Source organism: Camelus dromedarius, chromosome 10 (genome assembly GCF_036321535.1).
Source record: "Camelus dromedarius isolate mCamDro1 chromosome 10, mCamDro1.pat, whole genome shotgun sequence".
Lineage (NCBI taxonomy): Eukaryota > Metazoa > Chordata > Mammalia > Artiodactyla > Camelidae > Camelus > Camelus dromedarius.
Genome location: NC_087445.1, coordinates 68,593,779 through 68,617,286, shown reverse-complemented (window position 1 = coordinate 68,617,286; position 23,508 = coordinate 68,593,779). Strand labels below are relative to the sequence as shown.

General features: G+C 41.0%; 1 protein-coding gene across 4 annotated transcripts in view; it reads left to right on the top strand.

The window, feature by feature from the left end:
* Positions 1–23,508, top strand: part of DENND1A (DENN domain containing 1A) — a 470,496-nt gene that overhangs the window by 250,117 nt on the left and 196,871 nt on the right. For all 4 annotated transcript variants that reach the window (XM_031450416.2, XM_031450417.2, XM_031450418.2 and 1 more), the window contains exon 10: positions 10,253–10,353. In XM_031450416.2, the coding sequence (XP_031306276.1) occupies positions 10,253–10,353 (101 nt within the window). The remainder of the gene's footprint in view (positions 1–10,252; positions 10,354–23,508) is intronic.

The following is a 23,508-nucleotide window of genomic DNA, read 5'->3' as shown; positions in this document are numbered from 1 at the left end:
AATGTGGGCCTTGGGCGGGACTTGGACGCTGGTGGCCTGAAGAGTGATGGGTGATCTTTCTGTCTTCCCCCCAGCACCCTCGTGTCTGGCCCTTAGTAGACACTTCAGTGTTGGTGTGAAGGGATGAGTAACTTCCTACCCTTGCCCTTGACCTGTTTTAACCACTCCCACTAACAGCATCCATTGTCTCAGTACCACCTGGTCTTGTGACCTAAGAAGGGTCAGTTTGTGGACTAGATAGTTTTTCAGATTTAGCTTCATTTTCACTTCTTTCCAGATGAACTTCAGCCGGTTGTGACTATGCCAGCCTGTATAATGGGTTGGGTACCTAAATGATGTGTGTAAAGCTTTCCTAGCTCTTCTGGATTAGAAATAACTAATCCTGTTTGCTTATCTGCAGTCCTTGAAGCTGAGATGAGAGTGGCAGTTTAAGAAGGTTTGAAATACTGGACCAGAGCCAGGGCCTCTTTGCTTGCACACTCCACTCTGCATGTTCCAGCCGTAGGAGCAAGCTGCATTATTTTGTTTCAAACTGTGCTCAAGGGAAGCCAAGACCTTGTAACTGGAAACTTACCAAACAGAGAATTCTAAGACTAAATTTGGTGTTCCATTTAAAAAAATTAAATAAATCAAACATTTTGTTTGTTCATCTTTTATATGTTAAAAAAGAGAGATTTATCTAGTTCACACTAACAACCTAAGAACCTAAGGAGAGTTTTCAAAGAAGTGAGAAGAAAACTAATCCCTTTTGGTGACAAGGGAAATCCGTAACAAAATGTAATGAAGTGGCATGAAATACAGACTCCGCAGCCAAACTTTCAAACAGCGTAGACTCTCTAATCTCCATCACATAAAATTTTATTGTGGCTCAGAGAATATTAAAAACTGTCAGAAATAAATGAAAGGAACCTCCATTGGCAGGAAATAGAAGAATAGATTAGTATGTTTTATTTATGTGGTTTTTCTCTAGTTTTTAAATGTAAATACAATTAACTGCTTTTTGAACAAGTTCTTCATTTAATTATGTGTGAGTTAGTTTTCTCTTTTTCATGTTGAACTATAACTAGAATGAGGAACCTTGATGTTACAGACACTATATAAACTGTGTAATAGACAGAGTAACAGCAGTTTAATTTGTGATACTTTAAAACTTGCTGTGTGACTTCAGCCAGCCGTGGTCTCCCTACCAGTTCGTACCTTCCTCTCTTGCCTCTTGCTTCAACACAAGGAGCACCTGTTTTGGACCAGGCAGAGAATTCAGATTGTTAGTGACTCCTAAATGCTGGTCTCTGGATTAGTTGTGTTAGAAATCACCCAAAGAACTTGTTAAAAATTCAGGTTCTTGGGCACCACCTCCAGACATTCTGGTTCCAAAGGTCTACCATGGAACCATGGAATGTCTTTTCTTAAGGTTCCCCCAAATGGTTGATACACAGCCAGATTCAGAATCAGTGAATAGACAGTTCTCTAAGACAATATTTATTCTTTGATTTTTATTTTGCATCGTTAGAGTCCTTTTCACTTTGAGCCTATGCAATAGAGGCTAATTAAGTTTGCTTAGAAGACATTTAAGTACAGATTAACACTAAAAGACTCCTTGTTTCCATATTTCTCTTTGAGAGAACTTTGATTTTGACATTGGCTAGTCCAGAACAGGACAGAGCTAAGTATGATCTATTTAAGCTCTCAGTAATGTTGGCTGCTGATGTAGTCCACGAGTGTAATTTTGGATACATGTGTATAAATAGATCTAGAGAGGTGATGTTTCTTTTTAGCCTTTGCATTGAGAACACGGCAGAGTATTTCATTATATTATTTCAGTTGTGCGGTCAACTTGTGAAATAAATGGTATGTTCTTTATACGACTGATAGCTTTTTATATGAGTGTTGTGAATCAGGTCTCTACTAAAAAACACTAACAGGTAATATTCAAGTCACTGACCTGGCAATATACTCGCAAAAGCTCTAAATGGCACCCATGTTGGCCAGCATCTGTCCAGATTTCATTAAAGAAATTAGAGCACCTACTATGTGCTGAATCAGTGAGGACAGGAACTCAAAATTTCCTTAGGTTTCTGCAGGCTGAAAGTGTGGTCACCGGTGAGCAAATGTAGTGTGATGTGAGATTAGACCATGTAGTTAGGGGTTGGTACACACCTTATGAAAATTCACACCTTTTTCTCTTCTCCTATCTTGATAGCTGCATATTCTCCCAGCTAGATGATTCAGACAGCCCTGCCACTGCTGTCTTTTCCCAAGAAAAAAGAAATGCAGGGATGAAAGAGAGAGCACAAGGCTTCAAGCCAGGATGATTTTGCTCAGTTCTTACCTGTGTACTTAATCCCCCCTAACCATGTGGCCTTAAGCAGCTTTCTTAATCTCTCTCTCTGACCTCTTCTGTAAAAATGAGATAGTATTAATACCCACCTCAGGGTTGTTGAAAGGATTCAGCGGTCATAGGTATAAAAGCGTAGAGCCCAGTGCTGCGTATATACTACTCATTTAGTAAGTGTTGACTCTGAATCTCACCTTTTTGGGGCAATAAACCCTGATTTGACTTTCAGAAGCAAAGAGGGCAATAGAGATCATGGAAGAACTCTGAAGATTTAATTAGTACAACTGGTGATGGTGGATAGTGAATGAATCCAAGCAACAGGGAATAGTCATGGTAACTTGTATGAGATTTTCCATATCCACCCACTTCTCACTAGTTATATAGTCATTGACTAAATTGTCCTTTCTTGTTCAAGTTTCCACAGTCATCACCATGCAGAGCTAGAGTGGCCTAAGAAAATGCTTTGTTCACTTGGCCCAGCATCACCACTTGACCAGCCTCCTAGGGAGGAAGACTGACCTGTCTTCATCCATCCAGGCTTTGCTCTGGTGCCTCGCTCTCTGAAAGCAGGCCTGATTCTTGCCCCAGGCAGAATTAATGATTCCTTCTTTGTATGCTAGCACACTTGAACCTCTATTATATTACCTCTTTCATAATGCTTTTGTGTTGAAGTTGATTGTTTGCATTTTGATCTTTTTCTCTCTATTTTAAATTGCTTGAGGGCATAGTGTGTACACATCGTGGATACTCAGTAGTTGTCAGATTAATACGGATCATAGCACAGAGGCAGTTTCCTATGAGCTAAGAGCGTGGACTCTGGAGCGAGACTCCCTGGGTTTAAATCCTAGCTCTGCCACTGCTGCGACGTTGTACAAGGTCCTTAACATCTAGGGACCTTCATTTCCTCATTTGTAAATGGGAACAATAGTGCTACTACCTTATAGGGCTGCTATGAAGATTAAATGAGTTAAATAGTATATGTAAAGCACCTAGAACTGTGCTGAGTAAGTGGTTCTCGTGGTGGCTGTGTTTATAGCTTCAATCTTTCTGAATTTCCTATCACTTTCTAAGGTTGGATTTATCTAACAAAGTAATTGTGCAGAGGAAAATTTTTTCCTCTGTGCCTCCAGATCTAGTAACTCCTACCACCTGAAAGCTTCTTAGTTTCTTTTTCACGTATGGATGCCCGACAGACAGGTACTTATGATTCTATGTTCAGTTAGGCTTTCTTTCTTTTAAAAAATGTGATTCTTTATTAAAGCAATATATAAATTAGCTAAACGTAAGTTATGATCTTAGAAATATTTTCGAAGAAATATAAATATCCACTTACACTCGACTTGAGTTTGGATCCCCTGGCAATGGTGGTAAGTTCAGAGGGGTCTGTGGGCCATGTCCTGACTCCACGATCAGTTAGAATGTGTCATAGGCAGAGAGTAGAGAAGTGGCTGTCCATGTATTTAAATGAATTATTATCAATTCCAGTGTAATTTTACCTTTTGCTTTTTCATCTTAAGAAAATTCTGTGGTTTCCTCACTCATGGTGCTACCGGCTCATCTGCCCTGTAGTTTACAATACCATAGTGTCTGTCTCTGCTGTAGTGACTAAAGCTTGTTTTTGGCAATTTTAGTTGCTCTGATGTTTTGAAGTGTCAGATTTTGACATGAAACTTGTTGCCCTGGTTAATAACTTACTCTGATTACTCTAGTTAGTAGGTAGTTTTAAAAAAAAAAAAAAAAGGTGGGGGGTGGCAGGGAGGATGGAAAGAAAAGTGATTGAGTAGCAGGCCTGAGAAAGCTTCCTCTTGACTGGATGATCTTTCTCTTAGTGGAAGACATTCAGCTTGATTCCATGTTGCTGTGTTGGTTTTTATGGGGTTTTTTTTTTCCTTCCCTTCCCCAGAGGATAATGGGGAAACAAGAGGTGTGATGAGTTCCACCCAACTGAAAGAAAAGCTGCTTGAAGAAAGACAGCCCTCCCCACCCCACAAAAAAAATAAATAAATACAGAAACGTGACATTTGGACTTCTGAGAAAACAGGGCATTCTTTGCTCTTTTCCATCTTCTTTCTACTCACATGTCTGGCATCTGTCTAGACTAGCTGAAGGTCTTTGATTTCTGAGGCTTTCTAAGTTCTCTTTCTGCTAAAGCATCTTTGATAGTTTCTTAAAAGAGCCAGCTCTTCCCCCACTAGCTATAGTAAACACAATTTGAACCATTTATAATTAAAAGTTTTTCTCATATGCTTTGAAGGGTCAAGTATAGTAACTTTCAGAGTCCCTGAATGTTTTACTTAAAACTTTTTGCTGATCTTATAGTGGATTTCCTTTTGAGAATAAGCAAAAATCCAAACACTATTTGAATCATGGCACCATTTATTTCCTTATGACTACAAGGATGGTTTATAATTAAATAGAAGAATCTCATTTTCAAATTGAGAAAGCGAACAACTTCTCTAAGACACACAAAATTTTCTGTAACTGTTCTACATAGGACTTTTCTTGGTTGAAATGGATAGACTTAAAAATGACTCTCTTTAAAGTTAGTAATCTGGTACTCTTTCTAATACTCTTTGCTCTGTCACTTTCCTGATGTTTGAGTTCAGAGGCAAAATCCAATTGCCTCTAACCCTGTGATGAAGCAGGTGTCAGTTTAATCTTTTAACATTCCAAGTTCTTGGATATAAAGAATGATTGTGACCATCTGATTTTTTTTTCCTCTTTCAGCTTTTGGAACTTGGAATCTCAATACCTTGTAGGAATTTACAGCTTCTAGTTGTGATCTATTAAGCAATTGCAATTTGTTAAATGTCTGATAATCTTGTGTATCATTCCTCATGAGGTTAAGCTGGAGGCATTCTAACATTCCCCAAACATTTACTCAGCACCTGCTCTGTGTCAAGCATTGTAAGAGATAAGGAGAGGAATCAAATGTGGTCTCTGTTCTTGATGAGCTCATATCTTTAGTCTCATGCCCCTAGTTTCCTAAGACCATCTACATCTACCTCTGAGATCTTCAGAGTGTCAGGGGCCAAGCACGGAGGAAGGCTGTACCTTCCACAGTCAGGTGATGGAGATGCAATGACTGAAAGGTGGTGGTTCCTAGATAGCACATGAATTCCAGGTGGGCCTCTGTGACTGCAGAGATGAGAAAACAAGACTAGCACTGAGGCCTGTTGTGCTAGTGCATAGTCAGTGGAGCTGAGGAGGGTGAGCTGGGGAAGTAGAGGAACATTCTTCATGTCAAAGGATGGCAGTTCCTCTAGATCAAAGTTGTCAAAGCTGGAATGGGGCACAGGGATCATGTAGTCCAGCCTCTTGTTTTCCATATTGAGACCCAGGAGAGGAAGTGGCTTACTCAGATCAAAAAGGGATTTAGTGGAAACTCCATGCAGGTATGTGAAAGGGAACATGACAGGAAGCCAGATTTTCAGACAGGTGTGCCAGAAGTGACCAACAATCATTACTTCATTGTCTAGAATTTCTTATGGATCAAAGATACTACATCACCTTAGTTAAATGTAGCTCATCATCAGGAAATGATCAACTCTGTTTTTAAAAGGGTTCTTTTCTGTTAATTGGTATTTTGCTTTAGATATTTGGTCATCTAACAGCAAGGCAAATGCCTTTCTATGTAATTTGGCCTTGCTGACAGGGACAGTATGTCACCTCGTTCAGAGTCCTCAGCATAGTGTATGGGCACAGGATAGGCACTCAAAACATTTTGCAGTTAATTTATGCATGTGGAGGTGGCCACTGTAGTCTGACAGACCTGGATATGAGGCCCAGATCTGTCACTTACTAGCTGTGTGGCCTTGGGCAAGTTGTTTCACCTCTGAGACTGTTTCCTTATCCATGAAATGTCATGTTGAGTGTACACACACACACACCCCTAACCTATAAAACAGTACTTTGCAAGGCCCTAAACCCCCAACATGATTCCCGGCACATACACTGTTAAGATTCTTTTTTTTTTTTTTTTAAAGGATCTCTTAACTTTTATTCTATGTTAAATTGCAGAGCTACTATTTGGAATCAAATGAATTGGAATCTAAGATTGTGACAATGTGGGCATTTCTCTAAGAAATCCCTCAAATTGGGAAAAAAAAATGTGTCTGCGATTTTTCACACTCTACCGTTGATTGCTCTCCATTCATGTCCCTCCTCCACTGCCTCCTCCTTTCTCTCCCTTTGCCTCAAAGAAAACTATGGAGCCATATAGAAAACTCCAAAATCAGACTGACCTTGTGCACCTTTAATTGAGGACAGAATTTGCTAAAAGTGCGTCCAAAAACCCACCAGTGGTTTACTTTACAATTTGTGTCCTGGCTAGACTGGCTGTTGGCTGTATAAATTGTCTAGTTTTGTCTGGAGTCTTAGACTATTCAGCTGCTTCAGGGCAAAATCTTTTGGGGTGTCATTAAACGGGATTGATAATTGGCTTCTGATGAATATTCATTGTGACTAATGACTTTGGGCAAATTTTACACATACTATCTTTCTATTCTCCCACTGAGTGAGATTTTGATAGGATCATTTTCCTCAACTTGCACTTCAGTTAAATATTCACAATACCCCTTTGCTGACTACAATCCAAATTGTATACTTCCATTACTTTTAAATTTTGTATTCTGTAAGGAATGAGCATAGGCCTTTAGGACCCTAATTTTTTTTAATGGGATTGGTTTTAGAGGTTTTTTTTAAAGTGGCTAATGATAATTTATGGGATGTAATATGTTATTCCTGATTAAGCATGTCATAACACTTGGTCTCCTTAACTACTAGTGTTCCTAAGAAATGATGCACATAGTTTGTGCTATTTAGTATTTTGGAAAAATGCCAAATAATTCCCTTTTTTGCTTGTTTGTTTTCTTAATCAAATGGGTAAATGCATTTTACTCTATTGCAGAGATTTGGCCCTTAGAAAACCCTCAATGAAAATGATGATCACAAATCTTTAAAGTTTTATTTCTATGAGGGATAAGTAATTTAAAACCTTGTCATTTAGCTTGGCAGGTTTTTTTGAGGCTAAGGAAACGTGAAAAGAACATTGTCTGAAGATAAGATCTCTGCCACTTTACCACTTGAAATAGGATTTTTGACTCAAACCAATTTAAGCTAAAAAGAGGCAAGTATTCAAGTTCTGTCTCAACCAGGAACATTTTACTGAATGAGTTTTTCAAAGAGAATCACCAGTGAATACATGTGATGATGATGCTTCACATTTGTATGGCACCGTATAGATTTTAAAGTGCTTTTATTTATTTGGTATGTTGTAGAGTTACAGAGTAGGCATATTATTGAATGAATGGATGGATGAATCCATTGACTTGATTTTCTAAAAGTGGCATATTTATGTGTCTAAGCTTACTGTTATTGTTTTAGAATTTGGGTCATATAGCCTACTCTGTGAGACTCATGAAAATGTTAGTCCAATACTGTGAAAAACCAAGCTACTATCTATCTTTATATTGTGGATATAGTCTAAGTAAGAATTTTTTTTTTATTCAAGAAACATTGCATTATCTAGCGCATATATATATAAAGACAGGGTCTTTCTGTACAGTGAGAGGACAAACATACAGTTATAGTCACATTAATAATGGGGTCACAAGCCCAGTGGAGCCATGCAGTTCTTTACAGAGGAAGGTAGTGCTTGCACAGAGACTTGAGGGAGGAGGGCTTTACTAGGGGCACAGACCCGGGCCAGTGGGAATAAAGAAGGAAAGAAAAGGAGTATGTAACTACTTCTAAATCTGCAAATGATTTATTGCAAGGATAAACCAGGGGAAGGTGGTAGAGACTGTGGCTGGAGATGCTGCTCTACAGGTAGACTGGGAGCTGGAGGAGACATGCCTGTACCAGATGTGCCCCCAAGCCCACTCCCAGTAGGACATTACATGACTGGACCTGCACTTTAGCAAGAGTACTTTGGCAGCTAGTTAAAGGATGGGAAGGAAGGGCTGGGGCCCAAGGCCAGTGAAACCCTCCAGCCTGACTTCAGGGTGGAGTTAGAGTAAAGTTGGTTCATTCTCCACTCACTCAACACCCCAGCAAAGATTTTTTTATCTCTTCCAACTCCAAAGAGATTAGTTGTGTGTAATATGACAGACAGCCTCCTTTCTATGGAAACCTACCGAAATAGGTTGAGAAAAGATGGATTAAGCCTACAAGCCTTGACGGAGACACTGAGAACTGCTGTGAAAGCTTGTTGGATGAGCTCCTGTTCCTGGCATGTACCTGATTTAAAGAACAGGGTCTAGAGGGAAAAGCAGGGGGGAAAAGTAGTGGCCCTGGATTTAATACACAGCTCTCACAACTGTGAAACATCAGCAGAATATCCAATTTAAAGCTGTTCATGTTACACTAACCTCTGGGATTCTTTTAACTGGGCCTTGGCACATCACTCTTTCGCCACGTAAATGTCCTTCTGTCAGCAAAGGCCAGTTAACAGCTTCCAAAAGAAGCAAAGTCCTCATGGGAATAGGCTTCCCAGAAACCAAAGAAACATTAAAGAAAAAAGGCAGAAAGAAACATGTGTTGTTGGCTTTTGTCACTTCATAGCCATATCTCCAAAGGTGTTGGGTTTTTTCCTTCTTTCACTATATTGAATTTTGTAGCAATTTTATTCTATTGTGTCTTTGTTTCCTAATTTTTTTGTTGTATCAAATACTGATTGTATGATGTGTCTAGCTCTTGAGAGAAAAAAAAAAGAAATGTGAAATAGGGACAAGTCAAAAGAATAGGGAGAGGAAGGATTAGTCAGTAAACAGTGCTGGAGCAATTGATTAACTATGTGGAAAAAATAAATTCTCACCTCAGTCCTTAAGCCCAAATTAATTCCAGATGGATTAAAGAGTTAAATCCTGAGGGAAAATTTAGAGGACTTTCTTAGCATAAAAGCGATGGAAACCATCATGAAGGAAAACATTTGCCCATGTAATTATTTAAGCCTTCTCTTTACCCCAAAATTCAAAGAAAATTAAATAAGGATAAATTATTTTCAAAAACATCACAAAGGATTAGTATCCTTGGCATATCCAGTATTTGCTTGTAAATCAATTTAAAAACTACTCATTCTCATTAGAAAAAGTGGACTAAGAATATGAGCAGTCCGTTTACCTAAGAAATATCAGTAAGAAACATGTAGTTAAGAAACATGTAACAAGATGTTTGGCCTCAGTCATGATCAGAGAAATAAAAATAAAGTGAAGATAGATACAGCCTTAAAGCTACTAACTTGGATTGTATTTCTTAGTGCTGGTGAGATACAGGGAAGCCAGCATTCCAGTACATGGCTGGGGAAGTGTAAAGAGCCTCAATCCTTCATCAGTTTATTATATTAATGTATTTAGTGTATTTAAATTATTGTATTTATTAAGTGCCTTAAAATATTTATAACCTTTGTCTTTAAATTCTACATCTAGGAACCATATATAAAAATTATTGACCTGATCTGCGTATATAACTTAATGATGGAAGAGTGATTAAATTCATTGAGTGGCTTTAAAAGATGTTTTCTAAGAATATCTTAAAATGTGGGAAAATGCCAGCAAATAATGTTAACCTAAAGGGCAAGTCAACACTGTATTTACAGTAATCCTGATTTTATTAGAAAAGTGCATATGTATGTAATACTGCAAAACGTTAAATTATTTTCAGATGGTGAAGACTTTTCTTTTATCCCTTTCTCCGTTTTCTAAATTTTCTCCTATCATTGTGTATTAACCTCATAATCATGAAAAAAATATATTTTTTGAAAAGCAAGCTCTTACTAGATTTGAATTAGGGTTATTGAGTTAACATAATTTTAAATAGGTTGATAAGTATATATTTAATTTTACAGCTGAACTCAAATGACAGTGTCCTCTCACTTTAATTGTTTAGCCCTGAATCTCTAACTTGCTTCTGTTGCAGTTGACTGCCTGTATCCACGGGTCCGCCGCAATGCTCTACCCCATGTTCTGGCAGCACGTGTATATCCCCGTCCTGCCTCCGCACCTGCTGGACTACTGCTGGTAAGACCGCTGCTTACCCTGTCCTCTGCTTTTCCTTCTCCAGAAAATGACCAGGCATGTTAAGCCTGTAACTTGTAATGCAGTTGGTGACTCTAAAAATACTAACTTCAAAGTGATCTGAATTTTAGACCTCCTGATTGCATGGCCTGTTTGTTTCCAGACAGCTTTTATATATGTCATGGCATTCTTAAGAGTTCAAGTGGATAATGCTTTTCCTGTTCCTCAGTTTAGGAAAACCAAAGCACCAAGTAGTTGTGTGATTTTTTTCCCCATAAGACAGATTGGAAACTGGTGTCAAGAACAATTGAGATCCCCAGGGTCTTCAAGTTTCAGCCATGCCCTGGCACGTTCTGTAAGACTTGCTCTCAGCTGTGGTTTGGAAGCATAAGCCAAGCTTCAAAACCCTCTGAAGTCTTTTGATGGGAATTTCACTATTCAGTGAAATGTGTTTTGGTGGAAGGAGGGAGGGGAGAGAGGGAGAAGGAAGACAGGCTGGCTGACTGGCTTGCTTTAGAGTCAGCTCACCACTTGGGTGATTCGCTTGGCTAAAAACTTTGTTTCCCCATCTGCAAAATAAAGTTTTGTTTTATACATAGTTATATAAAGGTGCAATGAAATAACATGAAAAGGCACCATGTAGACAAACAGGCTCACAGTAGGTACTCAGTAAATGTTTGTGCAGAAGCATCACCTTCTTATCTGTCTCCAATAGATTACCGGAAAAGACTTTGTGACTTATTTGGACCTGTTTTCCTTATAAATAATTTCTTTCTCCAGTGTAACATGATTGAAGACATTATCTCCAATCTGCAGAAATTGATAAGGGAGTGCTATACACATATAGGAAAAGGCTCTGCACTGCCTGCCAGAAATTGAGGGCTTCAGGAGAAAGGAGCCCATTTGAGGGGTCACAGCTCTGTTGCTTAAGAACAGATGATTCAGGACATTTGCCATTGGTTCAGAGTGACTGAGTCAAAATCAGTCATAATTTTTGCTGGACTCTCCAGCCCATTTTGCAGTCCTCTCAGTGGAAGGGTTCACCTAGGTAGCCCAGTTGTCCTGGGAATTTAAAGGTATTCCATAGTCTTCCTCATTTTGTGTGTTAGGCTCATCGTCATCCCAAGAAGCAATGGATTCAATAAAGATGTAGCTCAGAGCCATCAAGTCAAATTCGGGGGCCCTCTCAAGTGCATTGCACTAAGTGAATTGGCTCATTCCTCTCTTGAGTGCGTATCTTTCTTATCAAGGTAGGTCTTTATGTCCATGCCTTTCTCGCATCTCTCACGAGATGGGGCAGTTTCTCTGCTTGGACTTGTTGTTTTATTTGAGCTTCTGAACCAACTATATTGGTTATTTCTGCTGTCACATAATCTCAAAGGGAAGGACCTCGCTATCCATTCATGTTTGTTGTTGTTTGAATGAAAGATTGGGGGGCGGGACCTAGGCAGACTGATGCTTAGAGAGGAAGAAAGAGGCAAGGAGAGTGAGGGGAGAAAGAAAGAACAAAGCATGCAGGGAAGGTGGAAGGGGAGACAGAAAGGAAAGGTAGGAGAGGGGCCATATGTCCCCTAAGACAGACTTACAGTGACACCCAGTCCCCTAGCACAGAGAACCTGCTGCCACACCTCCCTGGCCCTGACACACAGCACCCTCACAGGCACATAACTCCCCAACCCCATACACATGGCCTCATACTCACACACACAGACACAGGTCCCTTCCCCACAGACGTGTGCACCAGGGTCCCCCACACAGAGAGAGGCACACCCCACTACATACCTCACCCCAGACATGTGCTCTACAGGGAAACCTTAGAGTTCTCCCTGCAAGAGGCTCACCTGTGTGTCTTGATGCTGTGCTTCAAGTAGGAGCCCCTGGGGCTTCTGTGTACAGAGATTGGTGGCACTGAGAGAGTCTTTATATTCCTTCTGCCTCCCAAATAGTACAGCTTTAACTTTCCATTATTTGTAGAGTTTTGGTTGCTAACTTGTTGGCTAGTTTAAAATCAGCAGCTTAAAGTCCCAGAACTATGGAGAAGAAAATGCTCTGTCAGTAACATCAGCGATAACAATAGTTGCCAGTTGTTGAATATCTCCTGTGCCTCCAGTCATTGGACCATCTCCTTACGTCTGTGATCTTGTTTAATTCTTCCAGCAACCCTGTAAGGCAGGCGTTATTAGCTCCATTTCACAATCAGTAAATAAGGCCCCAAGAGGTTTAGTAACTTGCCCTAATATAGATATTATATCCTGTATAATTCTGTTTTTATAAAAAGAAACAGAAAGTTTGTGTATATATAACCCAAAAATTAGATACACACACATATACATGCAGAGGGGCAGAAATCTAGAAGGAAATACACCAGAATATTAACAGTGATTTCTGAGGGGGAGGAGGGAGAGAAATTATGCATGCTTTTTATTTTATTTTCCACATTTTCAAGTATATCTACAAAGAAAACGTATAGTTTTTATAATTGAAACATTTTATTTTAAGAAAATCAGTGTTTACTCTGGCCAGTTGTTCTTTCCAGCTACCATCTCATGTCCTAGGCCTCCTTTCTTGTTTGCTTAGAGGATATATTAGCTGTTTCACTCTTTCCCATGGAAGCTGACCCAAGAGCCTCTTTTCAGCTTCCTCTCAAACTCTTGCCCTCTCTAGAACTGTCACCAGCCTGACCCAGAGCGATGATGCTGGCAGCTCAAACTAGGAAGGGAAGACTTGGCAAGGAAGTCCGCTAAGCCCTTGTCACCCCAAACCTGCACTCCAAAAACGCAGAGTTAAGACTTGTAATTTTGGGATCCTGAGTGGGCTTTGTGACTAGGCACCGTATTGGAAGTTTCTGTTTGTGTGATAGCAGTTTCTCTCCTGGTCTCTTGTTTTCATGAAAGAACTTTTTGACACTTGACCAAAGGATGATTACAGGCCTGTGGGGATTGGTATCTGTTTATTTACTGCAAGACGTAGGAATGATGAAATGAAAGACCCCAAGAGAAAAAACAGATCCTCTGTTCAAGGCTTGATTTGATCACCTCCAGCCTGCTACCACTGCTTTGGTCAGAAACTACAAATGTCATGAAATTTGAGTCAATGCTAATAACTTTATTCTTTTGTGCTTGGCGACTTTCACCACCATTGAGTTTAATCCTTGGTGGTAAGAGCCAGCAGGGATAACTAGCATTTTAAGTAGAGTGCTAGGAGCCTGAAACATGTAAATTTGAAGGAGGTTTGTTCCTCTGTAGATGATTTAAATGTTAAGTACGTCCCCATGCAGGGGATACACGAAATGGAATCTGAAAACTATTATCTCCTGTAGAAATGAACTCTCAATTTACTCACTGCACAGGAAGGGCAGATTCTAGTCATTTTCACTGCCAGCAGGTGCCCTTTCTATGCATAATAGACTTCGCAAGTGTAATTAACACATGAGGACCACTGCTGCCAGTTTTTCTTCAGGTACGTGCTGCTAGGAGTTTTCAGAACAACAGTATAGGCTGTAAGAGCTTTTTACGTTGCACTTGAAGATGAGGTGTTCATTGACTTCCAGACAAAGACATGCTAAATGGGGCTGAGCCTAGACCCTGCTGTGGGTATCATAGGTCATGGTCCTTGGGCCTAGAGATCCCAAGAGCTGTAATGCAGCCTTTGGGAGAACAGAATCCAGTGTAGCAAAGCTCTGGGATGCAGTGAATAAATGGAAAGTATGATGCTGAAAACCCTGCAATTATGTGGAAGACTAATTGCACATTCACAAATACAACAACCAATTATCTGAGTTAAATTTAATTAGAGCTGTAATCACAGATTTTAATTATCTGAATAAATCTATTTAATACAAATAATCTGCCCTAAATATTTCCCAAATTAATTTTTTCATGTCCCTTCCCATTTTTGGAAGGGGTGGTATCTGGGCTTTGGATTCAGACAGACCCAAGTTCAAATCTGTTTTATCTCTTATTAGCTTATTAAATCTATTTTATCTCTCTGATCTGCCATTTATTTTTCTGTAAAATGGGTTTAATTTACCTACTTTGAAGAATGGCTTTTAGGAATTAGAGATACTGGTCATCAAATGGCAAACAGTTTAGTAAACGGTGGTTGCTCTTAACAATGGTTGTTATAAACATGGTACATGGATTTTGGTTTCCAGAACGTTTAACTCACATCAAACATTCTTGCTTCTGCTGCCGTGTGAGCTCAGGGAAAAACTTTATAATTCATTTTCTCTTTTTACCCATCAGATTGTTTTTATTTTGATTTTTTTTTTTATTTAACTTGGGTTATTGTATGGTTGTTTTCATTTGCAGCTGTGGCATAAGAATGAAAAGAAAAGAAACAAAAGCAGATGGCAGAGAAAACGAAAGGAGTAAGACATTTCCAGCCCTTATGAATATTTAAAAACATGTGCTGCTGGTTCCTTTCTACTTTAGATCTGTGCCATTCTCTTGACTTTGAAAGTGAAAATGAGAATGTTCCCTACCTTAGCTGATGGCAGCCCTGACCTTGGCCAGTGTTGGAAGGGCCTTCCCATTCTGGGACAAAAGAATTAACTTCCTAATGAAATCAACATCCCTTTCATAATAATAATCACCACTGATAGAGTACAGTGTGTGTATCAAGCTCTTTGTACACATTATTGCCAATCTTTAAAATCAAGCTGTAAGGTAAATATTAGCTGCATTGTATAGGTTAGGAAATTGAAGCTCAGAGGGATTTGGTGACTTACCTACGATGAAACGACTAAGAAATGGTAGAGTCTGCACTTGAAGTCCAAGGCCGTCTCATAGTAAAGCTTTCCTTATTAATATCCTTCAAGGTATTAGAGAATAAGTGGTACCCATCACCAAGATTTTATGAAAAAAAATTCTTCTCTTAGGCTTTTTGATGACTTGCTAATAATTGTAAACTTCTGTTGTCATTCATTATTATTCATTCATTCAACAAATATTTATAGAGCACTCACTATGTACCAAGCAGTGTGCTAATTAAATGTTGCTAATAAAACGTCCCAGTAGAAGCCATATGGTATTTCCCATGTAAATTTCCTCCTTCTCCCTTACTCCTTCAGAAATAGTCCTAAATAGGGACCACAAACCAGTTCCCAAATTGAATTGTATATTTGGGTTATTCTGGACACTTGTTAACATATTTCCAAATATGTGATAAAATATTTCCAAAACAGATGAGGACAAGTTCATATTTTCCTCCAAAGGGCAGTGAGGCCAAGAGCCAACTTAGGAGGTAACTCCTGACGTTCTCCAAGGGCATGGCTGAACTGAAAAGTTAAATCAGATGTGTACAGTTAAGGTTTGGATTTTGTATCTGACTTTGTAAAATATATCATATTTCCTGACATTTCTAGGTACCTCTGGAAGCCACTTTTCCACTCAGAGTGGGCATGCTCAGGTTCTCTGTGAGACATACTGGTTCTAGGCTCTTTATCTGTGCGCCAAGTGGGGTTCTGAATCAACCCTCACATGCTGTATCACGTATTCCACCTAGGATTTTTAGCAAACAGTCTTAATATGCCTCTTCACAGGGTGCATAGTCCATGTGGGTGATGGGGAGTCAGTCTGGACACAGCTATGAAGTGACATCTGGATGATCAGAGCTGGGTCCATTCTAATCCTTGTCTTCATAATGCCATAAAACTTTGCATGAGAAATAAATTGATGCTAAAATAAGTGGGATTGTTGATATTCTTTGTGGCAGTGACAGAAAGCAACGAAGTGTGGTGTAGTGGAAACAGAAAAACTTGGCTTTGGTTCTGGCATTCATTGGTTTTAAGGTCACTGAACACCTCTGAGCCTATCTTCTCTTCTGTTGAATGTGAATAGTAATTACTACTGATAAAAAGCAGGTGTTCCATAAATAGTAGGTACTGTTTTTGTTAATATGACTATATACATGTATTTATAGTCAATCTATATTAATGTGTGTATATGTACATACATAAGTAACTGAACAATCCAGTTCAAGTTTGCAATACCCAGGTGGGATGGAACTGGATTAGGTAACGAGGTGTGACTAAAATCCTCATATATATATGTATCCAACTCTGGGTTGTGCAGGTTTTGTTCAAGATTGAATTCTAACACGTAAGCAAAAGCTGTGTGTCATTTCCATTTTGCAGCAAGTATTTGTGAGTGCCTGTGTCCCTGGCATTGGGCATAGGAAGGTAGGAGCTATGGATGGTTCTGGTCTGAGAAACTGCTAACAGTTCTACTACTAAAAGAACTCAGGTGTCCAGGCAAGAATTGGGAGGGTTTTGTTTTTGTTTTTGTTTTTGTTTTTGTTTTTGTTTTAAGCTAAGAAGTATCAAAGGACCATGATAGGTCCACTACGGCAGGAACTCACCTGGAAAGGTAGGAGAGGATTAGGTCCAGGATTTCAGTTTCAGACAGAAGAAGGGAAGTTGGATCTGTGCTAGGCCTGATGATTAGAAGGTGCACAATGAGTATTGATTGAACAAAGTGAAATTATAGATTTCCTGGGTAAATCCCTTAGTAAGATTTGGCTGAACTTGAGGTTTGAATAGAGAGGCTGACTAGTAGAAAAGAATTCAGGCTTAGAAGTCAAAGCTCTGGGTCCAAGTCCAGGCTCTTGTCCTGCTGAATATGTCTTTGGGTGAGTCACATAGCCTCTCCAAGCCCTCGTTCCTCATCCACAAGATATAGCCAAAAATACTGTTCTCCATAAAGAGCTGGGCATCAAGGAAGCTCCTAGAAAGAAGCTGGTAGGTGGTGACAGTCACTGAGCCCTATGCTGAAGCACACCTGCATTTCCTTCAGCAGCACCAGAAACTGAAATACCAAGTGCCTTTGGAGGAAGCTTTGGACAATTTCTGAGTCCACTGTCTTTTTGGTAGAAAAATGAGAGAAGAGATGGCTCTTGGCACTATCTATGCTGTAGACTCTGTAGGAATCTCTATCTGTATTATAGGTTCTGTAGTAAAACTGCCTTTTCAAGTTCTCCATTTAATTTTTAAAAATTGAAAATGTAATTTATATACCATAAAATTCACCCTTTTAAAAGTATATAATTCATTGATTTTTAGTATATTCATAAGGTTGTGCAGCCATCACCACTGTCTAATTCCAGATCTGTTCAATTTTTAATACATCCTTATTCTGTTAGTAAGGTAATTCATCCTTATTATTAAAGAAAAACAATATTTTTTAACCTTTCAAAAGTATATATAGCAAATAGCAAATGTTCTACAAGAGTGGTCTACAGAGAGGGCTGGTGTCAGACCCTTAACCTGGACCCTCCAAGGTGCCCCTGATGGCACAGATGCTAGGAGTGCAGCATGTGACAGCTCTCACCCAGCCTCAGCATTGACATTCCCGGGAGGGTGCTGAGATGTACAGGGTCAGAGAAGACGAAGTGTCCCTTTACCATGGGGAGGACCCTTTTGCAGATGGGGGTGGTGATTGCTGGCTCTCCCACTCACCCACTGGGGAGTCTCCTACTGTAGGCCATCGCCTCGTGGTCCTCCATCTTCTCTGCTACTGCATCTAAACCTGAGTGTCTGGACCTCCCTGCCAGTCAGTCCCATCTTCCCAGCACCTGCCCTGCTGCTTGATGTGGTAAGGGGCAACAGCCTGCTCCCTTGCCCCAATTTCTCAGTGGCCTCCATGGGACATAGCTGGCTCTGACCTGAGCTTATACGGCCAAGCCTTGGCCTGGTTTTCTGTTTCTTGTGACACATCTTATATGTAATCCCTCACTCCTCCCTGGTCTGGAGCCTGTCTTGACTCCAACATTTAGAAAACTCTAGAACTTCTAAGGCATAGTGTAGTCTCCACAGTAAAAACATTCAACATATGTTCCTGGGCATCAATAGAGTAGGAGCCACAGACCATATAGTGTTATCGTCACAGAAGCTTCAGCTGTGGAGGAAGTTACCTCATGGCAGGAATTTGGGGATACGTGTCCCTGCCTCTCTCACAAGGAGAATACATGAAGCACGGGGGCAGTGCTAGGCTCAGAGTCATCTCTCAACAAATGTGGGTTTGTGTTCCCTGTAAATATTTGGAAGACTGAGAGGCTAGGCTAGGAAGGTAGTTGGACACTATGCATCTTGACATGTGTCTTATCTTAGTCCTGGATAAACAAAAAGATTTTTTTTTTGCCTCTCATTACCACTTGCATTTTCAACTTCTACACTCTTTTGGGGGGGTGACTTTATCTTGGTTTATTTATCCATAAATATCTTTCTCTTTTTCTCTTCTCATTTCTTCTGTACCTCATTCTTTCCTGCATTTCTACAAGGGTCTCATGGGCTGCTGGTGGCTCAAACCTGAGACTTCCTTCTGTAGCCTGGGTCTGACTGCTGCGGTTCTCATTGAACTCTCTGGTGCAGTAGAGACCCCTGTCTCCTGACCTTTCCTCTGTGATTAACTTCTCCTGCAGCAGTGGTCTTAGCCATGGAGCCCTTCCTGATGTTTTCCAAGTCTGTCTCCTTCTGGTGGACTGAGGAGGCACAAACGGGCGGACTACTCCAGGCTTTGATGTTGACCTTTCTGGGTTTTCGTCCAGGCATTATCTTTGTAACTCCTGTGTTTGTTTTGGTTGGGTTCAGGGGCTTGGAGCTCTAGAGGGCATTTTTCCCAGCCCCCAGGGTTACCCTAGAAAGCCACAGGGACACACTTGGGAGGGCATTGTCTTCCCTCTCCCTGCTTCACCATCAGCTCAGATATACACATGTCTTGCATTAGCAGACCGTCTCCAGTGGCCAAGACCACGAGCCCAGCTGCTCTACCATCGTGAGCTCTGTGTTCTAGCTGCCGAAACTGCAGATGGAAACGTTGCTGTCTCTGCCGCCTCTCTCAGTCTAGAATTGCTCCTGTCCTCGCGTGGACCCTCATCCTCTGCTATTGCTCATAAATCAGGGAGGGCCTGTTGGAAACCAGGCAAGAAGTTAAATACCTTTTCCCCTAAGAAAACCTTGATTAACTCATGACATTCGCACCCCTTCTACTTTTCAAGCCATATTTTCTGCCTCTCACCAGCTGTGACCTTTGTCGAGTCACTTAACCTCTTGGAGCCGTAGGTTCCACTGTGAATTATGGAGATCGACCTTTCAAGATTGCTGCCAGGATGCAGTGAGGTCATCTTACGTCCGCCCCATGGCTCCCTGTACGTGTCCTCACAGCACTTACACACATACAGTGATACGCTTGTTTACTGTCTGCTACGAACTGTAGGCTCCAAATAGGCAGGGATCAGAACTGGTTTTTCTCTCCTCCATCCCCAGCCCAACATGATGCCTGACACACAGTAATGTTTGCTGACTGACTGACCAGCATATGGGAAACACTGAGCACATAATAAGTGCACCAGAAGATGTTAGCCTTCTCTCTTTCCCTTCCCTGGTTGTCTTTTTAAAATTCAAACTTCTGAGTTATTTTTCTCTATGGACACGATGAATCATGTAACAATCCTGTGTCCCTCTTTGAGTTGGCATTCAGAGCCAAATGTGTGGCCATCCCAGCAAAACCTCAGCACGTAGTTGAAGTACTAACCTCACCTTGGCTTGGTTTTTATCCTTTGCCCCTATTTTCCCCCCTGCTTTTGTTGCTGTATTGAACATATTCCTATAAACTGCCTTAAATTCTATTAAGAACAAGAAAGGATATCTATTCATTTAAGCTAGTTAGGCAAATGTAGTTTTATTTTGGCTACGAAGTGTCCACTTGCTATTTTATTTTTCAGCTATAATTATCAAATAACCATTTTTTTCTTAAGTGTAACATAATGGTTAAGAGAAGTTAATATAAAGCAAGAGTAGTATGAGGCTTTGAAGTAGAAGGATTTGGGCTGGAGTCACTGTTAACTGTGACCATGGGCAAGTTTCCAAGAATCCCTTTTTTTAATCTATAAAAAGAGACGGTATAAATTGGATTATTGGAGGATTAAATGAGATAAGGTAACCAGAGCCTCTCGCACAGCCCTTGGCATCTGGTGAGCGCTCAGCACAAGCAGCTCCGCTTCTTTGTTCCTCTGGCTCTGCCGACAGCTCCACCCTAGACTCTGGGGAGTGGGGAACAGAGTTCTGTTCTCCAGTGACTGACAGCCTAGAACAACCATATGAATTAGCACGTGCTGTATGCCAAATGGGCAACCAAGACCAAAGCCTCCAAATGGGGAGGTGTTCGCCTCCACTGGGGTGATCTAGAAGTGGGGCTTGTCGGGCGGCAGCAGCAGGAGGACTCGAAGGAGGAGGGACTGATGCCCACAGGGACACATGTGACTCAGCTCAGAGGCCAGTCTGGGTCCCTGTGGTGAGGGGGCTAGACAGGGTCTCGAGCGGAATGTGGAGGGGCTTGGGACTTGGCACAGCTGCTGGCGGGCCCTAAGGGAACAGGCTAGAGAAGACCCGTGAACCTCCTTCCACTTTTCTACCACAAGCTCGGCAAATGCCGGGCTCCTGGGAAACAGAGTCGCTTTATCTCAGACTGGGGATTTAGTCTCAGTTCTGCCCTTTACTAGCTGTGTGACCTCAGCGAGTTGTTTAGCTTCCCAGCCTTTGTGCCTTCATCTGTAAAATGCTTGGTAATAATAGTACCCACCATGTACTGTTGTCCTGAGGAGCCAATGAGATAATGCCTAGTGTGGCTGTGGCACTGTACAGTCACCAGTGTTTGCCCTTCTTGGCTCCCTGTGCAACCCTGGTCATGATATTAGCCTGCAGCCCATCTATCTGGTCACTCTCAGTAAAACAAGAACTAGGACGGTTTGTGTTCTCCAACGGGATGTGTTGTGTGGTCTTTTTTCATGTCCTTTTTCCCAGTCTTTTGTCCTTTAACTCTCAAACAACACCAGGCCTCGTTATTTCAGAGCAGAATTTTAAACTGTAAGACAAACTGTATTTACACTTTTGCTTCTCTTCAAACAAAAGAAAGAAAGAAAAGCTCAAATGAATAAGACTTCTTTCAAAGTTTTCCTTTCCTTTAAAAACAATGAACTGAGGCAAGCCTTGTGGGATCCCCTTTGTGGATCAGGTAGTTGGCTGAGAAGGTGGAGTGCCTCTGAGAGGGGAGATGGGGGCTGTGATGTGTAAATTGCTTACTGTGCATTTATATGGGGAAGGAAAAAGAGTGGACCTTCCAACCCCCTGGGCAGTTCTAAGCTGTTTCCTTACTGAGGTCAAAGGGGTGGTGCTCACCTGGGGGTGGGGGCCTCCTACCTCTCTCCACATCTCCCCGCCCTTCCCCTCTCTTCCCTCTTTGTCTTGGGAAGCTGCATTCTGTGTATTTGAGCAGCCAGTGTTCTTTTATTTCACCTGCCTCTTCCAATTAGTAGTCACTCACCTCAGGGGAACATAATTAAGAGGGCTCTAGTTATCTGGGGGAAAAGAATTAACAAATTGAGAAAGTACAGTAATAATGAAAGGGGACTCTAGGACCATTAATAAGTCTGCAGTCTCCGTGGTCATGCCTGTTCATTGCTGGGAACGAGCTCTTGCTGTAGGACTTAGCTGTTAGAGAAGTGCTCTGCTTCGCAGGCCTGAAGTTGATGAGAGGATTGAGTGAATAGCCCCCTTGGTTTACCAGCTCTCCTTTCTTTTTGGCTTAAGTACTGTGCTATGGGACAGCTTGGGCTTTCAGACCAGCTTCCCTGACTGCTTCACTATTTACTAGCTCTGTGACCTTGGTCAAGTTACTTTCTGAGCTTGTTTCCCAGTTCAAACATGAGGATAGTAGCAATGCCTTGCAGAGTTCCCTTGAGAATTATGTGTAAGTAATGCATGAAAGCACTGAGTTATGGTAGCTCAGTTGATACTAGTTCCTTTTCCTCTTTAGAGGATTCTAAGTAAACATACCTTTCAGGTGAAGGTCATTATATTGTCACTGCCTTGACACCAGCAGTAGAACCCCTTTCCTTTGCAAGGGAGAAGGAAGAAAGAATAGCTTTTACTCTTCTAGGACATAACTGATGAAATCAGATAGTACCATAATTCCCAGAAAGCAAAGGCCTGAGGCAGACAGGCCCTATTCCACTACTCAGAGATGTACAGTGGCATCCCACAGTCATCGTCAGCCACAGGGCAGCTGTGACACAGTTGTCACGGCCCGCCTATGCATGAACTTGGTTGTAGCTGTTAATATTATCACCACTTTAATTTAATTATGTGCATTGTTGGTTCTGCACATGTTGTGTCTAATTGCCATTTAAAATGTCTTCCAAATCGCAGTCAGATTCAGCATTGAAATGTAAAGTCAGAGTGGATGCTGAAAGGCACCAGAGCAGAGAAGCATGGTGTTCATTTGCTATTGGAGAAACAGATAATTACACTGATGTTTTCTTGATAAAAAATAAACAAGTTCTCTCTGGGATGTAATAAAGGAAGATAGCATCTGGATGAAGTTTTATGTTTTGATATTGAGATGCCCTTGGAAAAACATGGACATTGATGACTCTGATTCAGAAAATGATTCAGATAAGTCAGGCTCTGAATGTGAAGTTTTTTAGGGATAGCTTAACCAGTTTTTTTTGTTTGTTTGTTTTTTGTTTTTTTGGCTGTACTTTCATTTTAAGGTATGTCCAAGAGTGATGAGTGGTTTTTAAAATTTGTCATTCTGTGGGGTAAAGAAGTAATGAATCATAGTTTACTTGATGGTTTTTGCATTTTTGATGGTACATAAAATCAAGTTTAAAGGTTGCCCTCCAAAGAAAGTGATAAACAGCCCTACTGAACTCAGTAAGTAGAAGAGTGATAAGAGAGTGTGCTTGGAGTCAGACCCATGTGCAGAACTGATGCACGTCAAGTACCTCACGCTCATCACGGAGTCTCGATTGTCCTCCCCAGCACTTGGCCAGGTAACTTTCAGAACCAGGACAGGAACAAGAAACCATTCTTTGGGCACCAAGAGAATGGGCCCAGTGGTACCTGCCATGCCAGGGCTGTGAAGAGAACCCATTTGGGCAGGATAATTTGCTGAGCCTACCAGGCACTGCTCCTGTGCTGGGCACTTCATGGGTTTTCTCAAATCCTTGCAACAATCGTGAAAGATTTCCACTGGGGCAGCTACTACCCTTTTAAAAGACACTTTGCCAAAGTATAACAAAAGATTTAAAAAACAGTCCTGCCCCTTGACTTGGTAACTCCATGTTTGGGAATTCATGCACCTGAAGTTGTTCATTTTCCTT